This window comes from Dendrobates tinctorius, unplaced genomic scaffold (assembly GCF_039654945.1).
Source record: "Dendrobates tinctorius isolate UK_male_01 unplaced genomic scaffold, ASM3965494v1 ptg000011l, whole genome shotgun sequence".
Lineage (NCBI taxonomy): Eukaryota > Metazoa > Chordata > Amphibia > Anura > Dendrobatidae > Dendrobates > Dendrobates tinctorius.
In genome coordinates, this window is record NW_027361679.1 from 39375763 (window position 1) to 39390228 (window position 14466).

The 14466-nt window shown below is 46.3% G+C and overlaps 1 protein-coding gene across 3 annotated transcripts in view; it reads right to left on the bottom strand.

Annotated features, from left to right (window-relative positions):
* The window catches only part of AFF1 (ALF transcription elongation factor 1), a 121602-nt gene extending 109857 nt beyond the window's left edge, over positions 1-11745 (bottom strand). For 2 of the 3 annotated variants that reach the window (XM_073541437.1, XM_073541428.1), the window contains exon 1: positions 11369-11744. In XM_073541437.1, coding sequence (XP_073397538.1) covers positions 11369-11385 — 17 coding nt within the window. In that variant the 5' untranslated portion in view covers positions 11386-11744. Of the gene's footprint in view, positions 1-7336; positions 7388-11368 lie in introns of all 3 variants that reach the window. The other variant, XM_073541427.1, reaches the window with a different exon arrangement.
* Between the last annotated feature and the right edge of the window lie 2721 nt (positions 11746-14466).

Sequence of the window (14466 nt, forward strand, 5' to 3'; positions counted from 1 at the left end):
GTTAGCTTAGCAGTTAGCAAATTCTCACAAAGGAGTATCATGTACCGCTACATTTGGCACATTGTGGCAAAAGTTGATGTATCTGAGCCATACCCCTTTCTACAGATCACCCATTTGTCTGACAAGCCATACCCATTTTGGGTGACCCACAGTGTTTTTCACATATGGACTTTCAAAACTATGCATGATTGTTACATTTTGACATTTTATGACAAATGTCTAGACTAAATGACTTTTCCTTCACATGGTTAGCTAGTCTTTTCCGGGTCTATGAGTTAGGCTTATCACCAAAAATGCTAAGCATTAGAACCTGTAATAAACTAAAGCCGCAAACTAAATCATAGCTATAAATGTAAGGACGTCTGCCAAGGTTTTTCAACAGGAAGTCCTTGTGGTTTGCAGTTTGGGTAAAAAAATTTACAAATTTGGCTACTACATTTCTGACCACAGGCAGAAGTAGAAGATAGAGAAACTCCTAAATTTATATACAAAAAGAAACTGTATCCTTTTACATTTTTCAATTGGGTTTAACCACTTCACGTCAGTGGTTGCACTTGTTTTTGTCATTGTGTCACTCCTGAATATGTAACTATTTCAGTATCAGTCATGATGAGGGATTGTTTTCTTGGGGTACACAAACTTAACTTTATGTGACAGCATAAACAAAACAGCAATTCTGCTTAAATTTTGTACTTTACATGTTACTCTTGCAAGGCGTAACAAGCTACAGTTTTCATTCGTGCCACTGCATGGCACATAAAACTGATCATTTTTAATACTCAGGCTAAATGGGGAAAAAAATAAAAGAAGTGTGATTATACACACAATACATTTTATTTTTATTTCTCCATTTACATTTTACAGAGTCCACAATGCAGTATAGTTGACTCAATATTATTCTGCTGGCCGATAGCCATTTTCTCCTATCACTATTCTGATCTAGGAGCAGTTTTTCAACGCCAAGCCGCATGTTGCTTGTCCTACTGTGAGCAGCTTGTGTGCCCTAAACGTTCTACCATGGCCTCCAGCATCTCTGGACTTGTCTCTCATCGAGCACATCTGGAACAAATCTTGAGGATTTGTGTTCCCAAGTTTCAGACCCCAAACAATTTATATGAACATGTTGTATGGACATGACTCTTTCAAAGACAAGCCCAGTAATACCTTTACGTAGGCAGTCCGTTCCTACTTCCTTCATTACTGAGAAATCTGCGCTTCAATGAATATGCAAATGAGGCTGTAGATCTTGAGCCTCTGTCACGCCAGCTCTATTCACCACCATTCATTCGCCTCCTCTTGCTTGACTGAAGGTTCCATTGACTGAAGTCACATAGTAAAAGATGTCAGTCAAACAGGAGGTGCTGAGCAGGGTATTGAGTAACAGAGGCATCAAATCTACAGCCACATATGCATAAAAAATTCAAACGCTGATAGTGTAGGTCGCTGTGGAAAGTGACCGGCTTTTAAGGCAACTTCAAATGGTGTGATCATGTGCTGAAGCTCTAGGGTCCAGCGAAGTACGTCCCAGTACTCTGGTGACTCAATACAACCATGGATTGTAGTGCTTCCAAATTCTACAACCAGATTTCCCTGTATATAATCTAAGCTGCTAAAATTTGGGAATTAAAGAGTACAAGCATTATATCTGTAGGTATCCAGCAATAGACAGCCGACGGTAGTTTAGAAGGTTTGTTGTTAATCAAGATGCCGATTCTCAACTGAAACTGTTTGTCCTTTATATGGAACATGAGCAGCTGCTTGTCCCACATGCCTCACTTATCTTGGGCTAAACTTTGGAAGCAAACACCTAAATTCCTGTCTTCCTGCCGATATCAGACATCCGTTGAGGGTCAAAACTTCTATAGACATTAGCTTGTCAAAAGGATCCTGACAGCGATCAACAGAACCTAATGGCAAATAAAAAAGTGTCAATGGGAAGCTTAAAAGGAGTATTCACATCTCCAAGATCCTATCCCAAAATGTAGTAGATAGAATATTAGCAAATAACTCCAATTATAAATGTAGTATAGTTCTTCTGATTTGCCATGTTGCTTTCCCCATGCAGGGCATTGCAGTATCTTTTGGTATACATGGTTACATATATAGTGACAGTAGGTTTGTTAGTGGTCATTACCAAGGATACCTACGGTACTGCAATACACCTTTAAGACAGATACCGTATATATGGTGGAGGCAAGTCATTTAGGAGGTAAGGAAACAATCGTAAGACTGCAACCTATATATAGCAGAAGGTATGTCGTCTCTCTGTAGCTGAACATATAAGGAACGCTACACTAACTGCAGAGCAAAAAATTCTGTTCTTCGTTCATCGCAACCATTTTGGTAAAGGATTTTATGGTTTGCGCACAAGCAATTAAGGATGGGTTTACACTTGTCAACTTGCAGGTGATAAACCACCACCAAGTAGCTACATGCAATGTGATCAGCAATCGTTTAATAGCCCGTTATGAGAGGCTGACCACACTGTAATGCATGCAGACCATCACTGTTCTTGGCAGCACTTCCCATTTACACAGGATTGTGCTGCTGGAAACATTGGTGTCTAAGCAAGCTTAAAAATCATTACGCCTAACAAGAGCTTTACTTATTTGTCAGGTAATTGCCAACCTGTTTAGATAAACAGCTAATTGGGAAATGGGCATTTCTAGGAACGTTTGTTCCCAATAGATCATGTAAATGTACCCTTGCACTGCAGCAATGCCTTCTATAACAGATCTCACAAATCAAACTAAAGGCCCCTTTACATTTAGCGATGCACCAGTGATCCCAACCACGATACGACCCGGTCAGGATCGCTGGTGCATCGCTAAATGGTCGCTAGTGAGCTGCCACACAGGCAGACTCACCAGTGATGTAGCGACGCAGCAGCGGTTGTTATTTACCTTTCAGACGCAGCGACCATGACGTCCTCCTGCCTGCGTCCACGCGTCGCTCGTCGGCGCCAGCAGGAAGCCGACGACGAGAAATGGACCCGTGCGATCAGCGACAGACAGCGGGGGAGCCGGTCGGAGGCGAGTGTCACACATAGCGATATCGCTATAACGTCACAAAATCAGTGACGCTTTAGCGATATCGTTATGTGTAAAACCCCCTTTAGGCTTCATTCAGATGTCAGTTTTTCATGCGCAAGGTCTATTCTTGCTTCTCACAGATAGAACTCATACGGGGCTGTTCAGATGTCCTTGATGTTAGCAGAGCGAGTGCTCCACACCAAATCTACTCTGATTTTGAGCACAGTCAAACTCGCAAGACTGAGTCTATGGATCCATATAATTAAAAACTAAAATAGGACAGTGCTTGGAAGCTCTGCACGGTCTGTTTTTCACTGACTGACAAACTTCTATTAGCTTTTTTTTTTCTTTACATAGGAGAAAAACTGCTGAAACTTCAATGGTAAAAACTGACATACCGGTCAAACACTGATGAAAATCATTTTTTGAATGCAAGAAAAAAAAAAATACTGATGTCTGATTGAGCCCTAAAGAAGAGGATCCTACCCTTTCATCTACACCAATGAGCTGGAACTTGTCAGCAGTTTCATGCTGCCCTAACCTCTGAAAACTGCTGAGTTAAAAAAATTGTTCACTACAACAAATAAGGTAGGAGGCACATGTCAAAGTAACAAGCACATGAATGTCAGGACCCAAAGCTTCCAGGCAGAACACTGCCCGGAGCCAGGGCCAGCATTAGGGGCAGGCAGAATAGACATCTTGCCTAGGGCCCCTACTAGCCCAGGGGCTTCCAGCCAGAGGCATGCCGCTAACAGCGGCACACCACGTGGCCTGTGAGTAAGGGGGACCCAGTACCACCCCCAGCACTCAACTTATCAGCATCAAAGTACAGTTGTAAGCAATGACAGAGGAGAGTGTGTGTGTGTGTGTGTGTGTGTGTGTGTGTGTGTGTGGAGGGGGTCTGCATTGTACTGTGCATGCGGCTGCATTACACTGCATGTGCACGTGTGAGGTGGAGTCTGCATTACACTATGTGAAGGACTATGGGGTGCACTGTATTATGGGAAGGACTATGGGGTGCATTATACTGAACAAGCAGAATGCTGCCTATTCATCGAATGATTGGATCGTTTATGACAGAACAAAAATTAGTGTTATCAGCAGCAAATTGCCCTGTGAAAACTGCAGATATGCTGCTGATAATATGTATGAGGACAGCTTGATCTACTAGTGATCGTTCTGTGCTCATCATTCTTCCTCAGCCGGTGTAAAGAGGCCGGGAAACAAGGAACGACTTCATTATTGTTGATCACGCTCGTTAAACGGCCTGAACTCAGCGCATGAAAATACAACCAAAATGTTTGTGTGATGGTGAAATGCTTGTATTTGGAGCCCCCACTTTAGGCTATGCGCACATATTGCAGATTTTCATGCGGATCCACAGTTTTTTGACACGCGGAATTGCATGAAATCCGCAGTGTAGGGCACATCTAATGTTAGTAAATGAATAATTGCTGTGCACACAAGCTGCGGAAAAATCAGCGCAGATTTGCAGCGGGGTTTTTTTCCGCACCATGTCAATTCTTTTTGCGGATCCGCAGCAGTGTTTCCAGTCTGGCATATATAAAAATCTCTCTCAGAATCACAAAGGATCAAGTTCTCCCAAATCCATTCCCAGTAACACCAAACCAAATTCGCACAGCAAAAACACATTCAAATCCACAGGATGCCCGCATCAATTCTGCATAAAAACCGCAAGTGTTTTTCCCTGCATTTTCTGCCAAGTGATGCGGATTCTCTGCAGAAATTTCCGCAGGCTAATCTGCAACGTGTGCACATACCCTTAAACTTTTGGCCAGGTCCCCACTGTCTAAAACCCACCCTGGGCATGACACCAGCCTGCCTTCTTCCGATAGTGAAATGATGGCACCAAGATGCACTAGGTAAAGTTCTCCTTCAAACAACCTACGATCTGGTTCTGATGCGTATAGGCCTATTGTACGTAATTTTTGCAGGACTTCATGAGTGATCTGCGGCTACATAACAAGCTGCAATGTACTGCGTATATCCTGGTACCTTTCTACCATAGCCAGAATAACAACCTTTTAGCAATTTGTGTACTTATTTGGTATCAAATGTAGTAGTAGAGCACGGCAATCCTGACAACAGGTGCCCAAGTAGGAGTACAATCCACTAAAATATATTATATATCATCAATAACTGTGAACACTCATGACCCCGCTCCCTGTTTACTAGCGGTCCTTTCTTAGACTACTTTTGGTAGGCATTAACCTCTGCATTCTGGGAACACTCAATAAGATCTGCTTTTCTAGAGATCCTCTGACCTAGTCATCCAGCCATAACAGTTTGGACCTTGACAGTCACTCCGAGCCATATACTCATGGCTCACAGAAAAAAATAATACCTTTAAAATATAACTTTGAATCATTTCAGAATAAAATACCCCAAAACCAACTAGAATACACCTGGCCAGGCCAGAAAAATTGGTCAAGTACTGTTACAATAGGTATACAGAGGACTATGTCACCCTATCGTTCCCTAATGTACCCTTTCCTGAGAGCTGAGGTTGGCACCCTATCTTGGTCGCAAAGTGGTGCCTCCGCTCACCAATGGCTGTGCTTAACTAGTCACAAACGATGTCTCGTTAGACCAGCCAGAAAAATATCACAGGATTACTAAAATCCAAATACTATATAACAGGGGCTGCCATTAAAGGGATAGAGGGAAAAAGGGGGGAGGTTTTAGTAGAAGCATACAGGGGTGATTATATCCAGATAGTGGACCCCTGTCCTAAGATAATTCATTATATGCCCAGTTGATGTTTGGGTATTTTATTAAGAAATAATTAAGTTATATTTTAAAGGTATTACATTTTTCCTTGAGCCATTTGTTCTATATACCCAATCATGTTCTATTTTTTGAAGAGCCATATACTCACCCTTTTTTCTTGCTTCCAACGCATCAACTTTAAGAATTGCCTATGTAGCTGCTAAATGCCATTGTACAGATATATTGAATGATATTTACCAGACTGGTTCTGAAAGGGGGTCCCACCAGGGGCAGATAAGTCACCAAATATTCTTGGATTGTAGACCTTCACATACAAGCTCACGCCATTTCTCACCAGACGGACATTTTGTGCTGCTTAGACATTTAAGATGTATTCACAGAACACAAGTAACTGAAGAAATATGTCTGACCAAGCCTGTACTCATTAGTTACAACATTTTATTAGGACACATTAAAAGCAAGCGGAAATATATAATCAAGTAGCTAATTCTAAATAGACCACAGCCACAAAATCAGAATATGAAGACAGGATTGCAGTTCATAGAAATATTTTAACGCTTGTCCCCTTAAGGCAATCTCTGTCTGTGCCATAATAAGGGTACCGTTACACGTAGCGATGCACCAGCGATCCCGACAACGATATGGATCGCTGGTGCATCGCTAGTGAGCTGCCACACAGGCAGATCTCACCAGCGACATCGCAGGGGTCGGTACTTACCTGTCAGACGCGGCGATCCTGACATCCTCCTGCCCGGCTCCACGCGTCGCTCGTCAGCGCCACAGGAAGCACCCGACGAGAAACGGTCCAGGCCGTTCTCGCACGATCATCGCGGGGGAGCCGGTCAGAGGTAAGTATCACATGAAGCGATATCGCTAGCAATATCGCTGCTAAGTCACAAAAACCAGTGACGTTACAGTGATATCGCCACGTGTAACGGGGGCTTTACTCTTGTTCTTTGGGTCTCAGTGCAACTGTGAAGTAGGGACTTCAGTTCTGACCGAATACTGAGAGGCTGCAGCTGATCCACACCCACTGATTGGCTGCAGCAGTCATGTAACTACCAGGAGAGCCATTACGAGAGACAAATATATTTTTTTTTTTTTTTTGGGGGGGGGGGGGGGGGGGTTGCAGACTGCTGCTATCAATGAGCAGTTGTCCAGTAGTAGTCAAATGCGTAGAATGAGTATGTGAGATAGAAGTTATACTGATGGTGCAATGAAAAGGTATCAGAAAACAACCTGTTTAATATTTTTATATTAAGTGTATTTTTTTTAATGTTTTGGCTTTTTATATATTAAAATCTGTATTAAAAAAAATATAAAATAGTGCTCTTGCAATTTTCACACTGCCCACTGGGGCTTTTTTTTTAGATTCTAATGTATAGTTTTGGGAAACAATACATGCACATAGCTACAATGGTCAGATCCAAACCCCCATTTTTTGTATTGAAGTACCTAATAAGCTTGTACAAACATAATCCTGATTGGAGTAGAAGCAGGGTCAGCTTGGATGTGACATTGTGATTGGTAGATACTGTGTTATAAGCTGTTACCTGTCAGTGTAATCCTGCCTCTGATGCCGAGGAGCCTGCTGAAAGCTCTTCCTGAAAGTACAAAGTATGAGTCTAAAATAGCCCCAGTAGTACATGAAATTCGCAAGATTGTTTGTTTGTTTTTTTATTTTATTAAGATCTTGATATGAAGAGAAAAATGCCAAAACTTAGAAAAAAAAAAAAAAAAATCATGCAACACAAAAACCTGTTTTATACAATAGGTAATTTTCTGATGAGAATTTCTTTTTAAAAGGGAAGCTGTCATTTTTTTACTCCCCAAACTAATGGGATCTATATAAAAGGTTTGTCATGGGGAATCTGTCACCAGGTTTTTGCCACACAATTTGAGAGCACCAAAATGTAAGGACAGGGACCCTGATTCCAGTGATGTCACTTACTGAGCTGCATAATGTTTAGTTTTATCAGCAGGAGAGTATCACTAGAGGACTAGTAAACCTGCTGCCAGGTAGTCAAGCATATTCATAAACTCTGTTAACCCCGACCCCAGCACTTATAGGCAGAAAGCTGCCAGTGGTGTGCAGGGTTACATAGAGATCAACATTCAGAGACCTGAAATAGATAAAACGGATTTTAGATAAATTGACAGCATGCAGCGCAGCAAGATATACATCGCTGGAATAAGGGTCTCTGACTCTACATTAGGCTGCTTTCATATGATAGTAAAAAATATGGTTAAAGACTCTCCAATGCTGACTAAATTACCTTGTAACAATCTGTTTTGCTCTTTTAGGCTGTGGGCACACGTAGCGTTTTAAAACGCTCACTAAAAACCGCACTCCTTCCCAGAAAAAACAGCGCGATTTCACCGCGATTATGATCGCGATTTTGCCGCGATTTTCGTGTGCGATATTCAAGCACTTTCCAAGCGATTTGAAGCATCGCTTGGAAAGTGATTGACAGGTTGGTCACACTCGTGAAACATAGTGTTTGACAAGTGTGACCAGGTTTTTACTATTGAGGCCGCCTATGCGGCATCAATAGTAAAAGATAGGATGTTAAAAATGCTAAAAAAAAATTAAAAAAAAAATAAATCGGGGTATATTTACCTTCCGGCGTCCCGCGATGCATTCCCGGGCCTCAGCGTTCCCAGTAATGCCTTGCGAGACCTGTGATGACGTAGTCTCGCGTTGCTATAGCGATCTCGCGAGACCGCTAGAGTCACGCGAGACTACGTCATTACTGGACCGTGCCGCAAGGCATTACTGGGAACGCTGAGGCCGGGAATGCAGCGCGGGACGCCGGAAGGTAAATATACCCCGATATTTTATTCTTTTTTTACAGGGGTATGGTACCCAGGGCCTGGAGGACAGTCTCCTCTCCTCCACACCGTGGGTACCAACCGCACATGAGACGCTTAACTTCCCGCATGGTGGGCATAGCCACATGCGGGAAGTAAGCGATTCTCATGCATTCCTATGGATGCGGAATCGCGGCAATTCTTTGCGATTCTGCACAAAAGAATGAGCATGCTGCGATTTTTTCCGCGATGCGATTCTGCCGCGGAAAAAGGCGCAGCATTAGCACAGCATGTGCGGAATGCCATAGGAATGTATGGGGGGCGTTCTGTACACGATTTTTAAGCGTTTTCGCGCCGAAAATCGCGGCAAAAACGCTTAAAAATCGCTACGTGTGCACATAGCCTTAAGCCACCTTTACACATTCAGTATTTCACATCAGTCCTTGTAAGCCCAGGAGTAGGTAATTAAAATATACAGAAGAGGTGACCTGCTTCTATTATACTTTCCCCCTGATTGCTTCACTCCTGGTTTTGGCTTACAGATACTGAATGTGTGAACATGGCCTTAAGCCCCCGTCTCACATAGCGAGATTGCTAAAGCGTCACCGATTTTGTGACACAACAGCATCTCGCTACATGTGACACGCAGCGGCGACCGGCCCCCCTGCTGGATATCACTGATCATGCTCGAATGTCCTGGGCCATTTTTTCATTGTCGGCGTCCCGCTGGCCAGCATGCATCGCTGTGTTTGACCCAGACGAGCGACCTCGTTGGCGACGCAGAACTCAGGGACGCAGGCTGGAATTGTTCAGAATAGCTGCTGTGTGACAAGGTCCCAACGACCACCGAGGTCATTACACGGATTGTCGTATCGTTGCTGCGTCGCTGAAGAGATCTGCCTGTTTGGCAGCTTAATAGCGACCATTTAGCGACGCACCAGCGATCCTTACCAGGTCGTATCGCTGTCGGGATCCTTGGTGCGTCGCCAAGTGAAACGGGACCCTTAGAGATCCATAGCTGAAACTATATGCTAATGATCTGCAAGTGGGGTGGGCTTTACACTTACCACACTTCTGGGAAGTCACCAAGGAGTGCTATAAGTCTAGCAGATTCAAGAAACCTAACTGACCTGTCACAGACTGGAGATGAGTAGGGGGCAGGTAATACCCAGAGGCAGTAGAAGTGTACAGCCCCCTACATTAGCATACAATCTCTGGCATTCTCAGTCTGAACCAGGCTCAACAATTAGAAGCTTCTAGCCATGAAAAAGTAAAGTATCCACAAACATACATACATCCAGAACTGGGGTGCCAAGGGCCCACCAGTAACATTGAATTTGGGTGGGCCCACTTTTACACTGCATACAAATATTACACTACTCATTCACAAATTTACCTAAATCTCTATATAATAAACTGGGTGTTTTGGTTAATGAATGATGAGAGGCTGCTTTTTCTGTATAGAGTAAGTCAAGTGAATTTTGCCAAGTACTGCCCATACAGTGGGATTGGGAGCCCACCAGGGGATTGCCCTGTTACCCTATGGGCCAGTCCGAGCCTGCATATATCTATATCATACATCTGCATGCATTACGCACACCCTAGCTAGAAGTGCAATTATGTGGAGTCTGGCATTTTTTAAGAGAGCATTTCCCAGGCGATAAATAAATGCTACATTTTTTCTACTTTGTAAAGAAATCTGCTACATTTAACTGTCTAAGCAAATTAGCTGTGATGTTATGAAAATTCCTGCCCGCTGCGTGTCTGAATAGGATATTGAGCTGAGAGCTTTTTGATGTTATTCTTTTACACTGTAGGCTTCCATGGGAGGCTAAAGAAAGCTTGTTAAAAAAAAAGCATGCAAACAAACACAGAAAGAAAACTGCTTTTTTAAAACACAGAATCTAAGCTTTTTTGTAGTCAAAAATCCAACTAAAAATGCAATAATCAGAGAAGATTGTTATTGTATATTTTGATGCGGACACATGTTGCCAAAACGTAGCAGAATTTACGCTGCGTGTGAACACAGCCTAATACTTCTCGTCTGATCGGCCCAATCTACATGCCTCGGCCAGGGGAATATGCCATCTGTGTAACTTTTCTGGTGGCATAAGTGGCCATTAAAGTTTCTAGGTCACTGGCTGGGGGGAGGGGAGGTCACCAGCGGCATTAGTGAAAAGGCTGAGAGCTGCTAGCTCTATAAAAGGCAGCAAACTAGGGAACTGCTGGGTCAGCAAAGCTCGCACTCCCCACAGCCTGGAAATAGGGAATGACTGCCCAGCTGTCATGGGGCCTGCACAGCCACATGTACAGAGAGGAAAAACAGCTGGAAAGAAAGTCATGGGGAAAGATAGCAAATGGCAGCAGTGCCTGCAGCTCCATGAGAGCCCCTCTGCCTGGATCTGTGTATAGGAACACTGGGGCTGGTACATGGCAGGGTCTCCCCCAGTAGTGATCTGCCTGCTATGGTGCAGCAATATGGCAGCAGCCCCATCGGATGGTAGAGAGGGGGAGGGCTGGCGTGTTAAGTTCACCCAAATACAAAGGGTTAAATGGCTGCTGCAGGTCCGGCCACGGCTAACGCCCCGGGGCGCGGAGGGTTAATCGCCCTAATTAACCCCTCAGAGACCCACCTGTTGCTGCACAGGCATACACTTGTCATACGTCACATCTACAGTATTAGGGCTAATGGCGCACGTACAATGGACGCAACAGCTGATAAATACGTCATATTACAGGCTAAACGTGACGTAGGCACATAAGGAGCCTCATACCTGGACTGGGCAGCCATAGCGACGTGTCTTACAGCAGGCGTCCCGTGTCCATGAGGTGTCGTCCGTCCCCAGCTGCTGTAGTGCCGCCCGCACCGCTCCTCCGGTCAGTCACATTATTGGAGCGGTATCTGCGCGTCCGGCGCTGCCTCAGCCTCTGTGGACTTGCGCGTCTTTCGCTGCGGCAGCGCTCGTCCCCCCCTGAGCCACGCCCACCAAACGCTATCCGGCACGCCTACACGCGAAAGGGCGTGGTTACAAGGCAATGGCGGCGTGTGCTCCGGTTTCTGGCCCCTGGTCTCCGGAATATACCACTTCTTTCATTCGCGAGGTGTCTAAAAACGATAGGCTGGGAAAGCGGAGGCTTCTTTAATTCAGAAGAAGGAAGGGCCGTGCAGCGGATTTCTCTAGTGTAGTGAAGGGTCCTCAATGGTGCCATGACGTGATTGGATAGGTTAGATGAGGAGAGGCGGGTGTAAACGCTAAACTGACCAATGGCGGGGGAGCATTGCTCCCAGCTGGAGAGAGAGGGTGTAGCCCCGCGGGTTGGGAAGGATTCCTCAGAGCCAGTAGAAGAGAGCGTGCCAAGAGCTGGCGGTGTGTCCTGTAGGTGTGCTCCCTCCTGCACGGTGTAACCTGTCCTATAGTAACGGTGTGTCCTGTAGGTGTGCTCCCTCCTGCACGGTGTAACCTGTCCTATAATAACGGTGTGTCCTGTAGGTGTGCTCCCTCCTGCACGGTGTAACCTGTCCTATAATAACGGTGTGTCCTGTAGGTGTGCTCCCTCCTGCACGGTGTAACCTGTCCTATAATAACGGTGTGTCCTGTAGGTGTGCTCCCTGCTGCACGGTGTAACCTGTCCTATAGTAACGGTGTGTCCTGTAGGTGTGCTCCCTCCTGCACGGTGTAACCTGTCCTATAATAACGGTGTGTCCTGTAGGTGTGCTCCCTGCTGCACGGTGTAACCTGTCCTATAGTAGCGGTGTGTCCTGTGGGCGTGCTCCCTGCTGCACGGTGTAACCTGTCCTATAGTAGCGGTGTGTCCTGTAGGTGTGCTCCCTGCTGCACGGTGTAACCTGTCCTATAGTAACGGTGTGTCCTGTGGGCGTGCTCCCTCCTGCACGGTGTAACCTGTCCTATAGTAGCGGTGTGTCCTGTAGGTGTGCTCCCTCCTGCACGGTGTAACCTGTCCTATAATAACGGTGTGTCCTGTAGGTGTGCTCCCTGCTGCACGGTGTAACCTGTCCTATAGTAACTGTGTGTCCTGTAGGTGTGCTCCCTGCTGCACGGTGTAACCTGTCCTATAGTAGCGGTGTGTCCTGTAGGCGTGCTCCCTGCTGCACGGTGTAACCTGTCCTATAGTAACTGTGTGTCCTGTAGGTGTGCTCCCTGCTGCACGGTGTAACCTGTCCTATAATAACGGTGTGTCCTGTAGGTGTGCTCCCTGCTGCACGGTGTAACCTGTCCTATAGTAACGGTGTGTCCTGTGGGCGTGCTCCCTCCTGCACGGTGTAACCTGTCCTATAGTAACTGTGTGTCCTGTAGGTGTGCTCCCTGCTGCACGGTGTAACCTGTCCTATAGTAGCGGTGTGTCCTGTGGGCGTGCTCCCTGCTGCACGGTGTAACCTGTCCTATAGTAACTGTGTGTCCTGTAGGTGTGCTCCCTGCTGCACGGTGTAACCTGTCCTATAATAACGGTGTGTCCTGTAGGTGTGCTCCCTGCTGCACGGTGTAACCTGTCCTATAGTAACGGTGTGTCCTGTGGGCGTGCTCCCTCCTGCACGGTGTAACCTGTCCTATAGTAGCGGTGTGTCCTGTAGGTGTGCTCCCTCCTGCACGGTGTAACCTGTCCTATAATAACGGTGTGTCCTGTAGGTGTGCTCCCTGCTGCACGGTGTAACCTGTCCTATAGTAACTGTGTGTCCTGTAGGTGTGCTCCCTGCTGCACGGTGTAACCTGTCCTATAGTAGCGGTGTGTCCTGTAGGCGTGCTCCCTGCTGCACGGTGTAACCTGTCCTATAGTAACGGTGTGTCCTGTGGGCGTGCTCCCTGCTGCACGGTGTAACCTGTCCTATAGTAACGGTGTGTCCTGTAGGTGTGCTCCCTGCTGCACGGTGTAACCTGTCCTATAGTAACTGTGTGTCCTGTAGGTGTGCTCCCTCCTGCACGGTGTAACCTGTCCTATAATAACGGTGTGTCCTGTAGGTGTGCTCCCTGCTGCACGGTGTAACCTGTCCTATAGTAACGGTGTGTCCTGTGGGCGTGCTCCCTCCTGCACGGTGTAACCTGTCCTATAGTAGCGGTGTGTCCTGTAGGTGTGCTCCCTCCTGCACGGTGTAACCTGTCCTATAATAACGGTGTGTCCTGTAGGTGTGCTCCCTGCTGCACGGTGTAACCTGTCCTATAGTAACTGTGTGTCCTGTAGGTGTGCTCCCTGCTGCACGGTGTAACCTGTCCTATAGTAGCGGTGTGTCCTGTAGGCGTGCTCCCTGCTGCACGGTGTAACCTGTCCTATAGTAACGGTGTGTCCTGTGGGCGTGCTCCCTGCTGCACGGTGTAACCTGTCCTATAGTAGCGGTGTGTCCTGTAGGTGTGCTCCCTGCTGCACGGTGTAACCTGTCCTATAGTAGCGGTGTGTCCTGTGGGCGTGCTCCCTGCTGCACGGTGTAACCTGTCCTATAATAACGGTGTGTCCTGTAGGTGTGCTCCCTGCTGCACGGTGTAACCTGTCCTATAGTAACGGTGTGTCCTGTAGGTGTGCTCCCTGCTGCACGGTGTAACCTGTCCTATAGTAGCGGTGTGTCCTGTGGGCGTGCTCCCTGCTGCACGGTGTAACCTGTCCTATAGTAACGGTGTGTCCTGTAGGTGTGCTCCCTGCTGCACGGTGTAACCTGTCCTATAGTAGCGGTGTGTCCTGTGGGCGTGCTCCCTGCTGCACGGTGTAACCTGTCCTATAGTAACTGTGTGTCCTGTAGGCGTGCTCCCTGCTGCACGGTGTAACCTGTCCTATAATAACGGTGTGTCCTGTAGGTGTGCTCCCTGCTGCACGGTGTAACCTGTCCTATAGTAACGGTGTGTCCTGTAGGTGTGCTCCCTGCTGC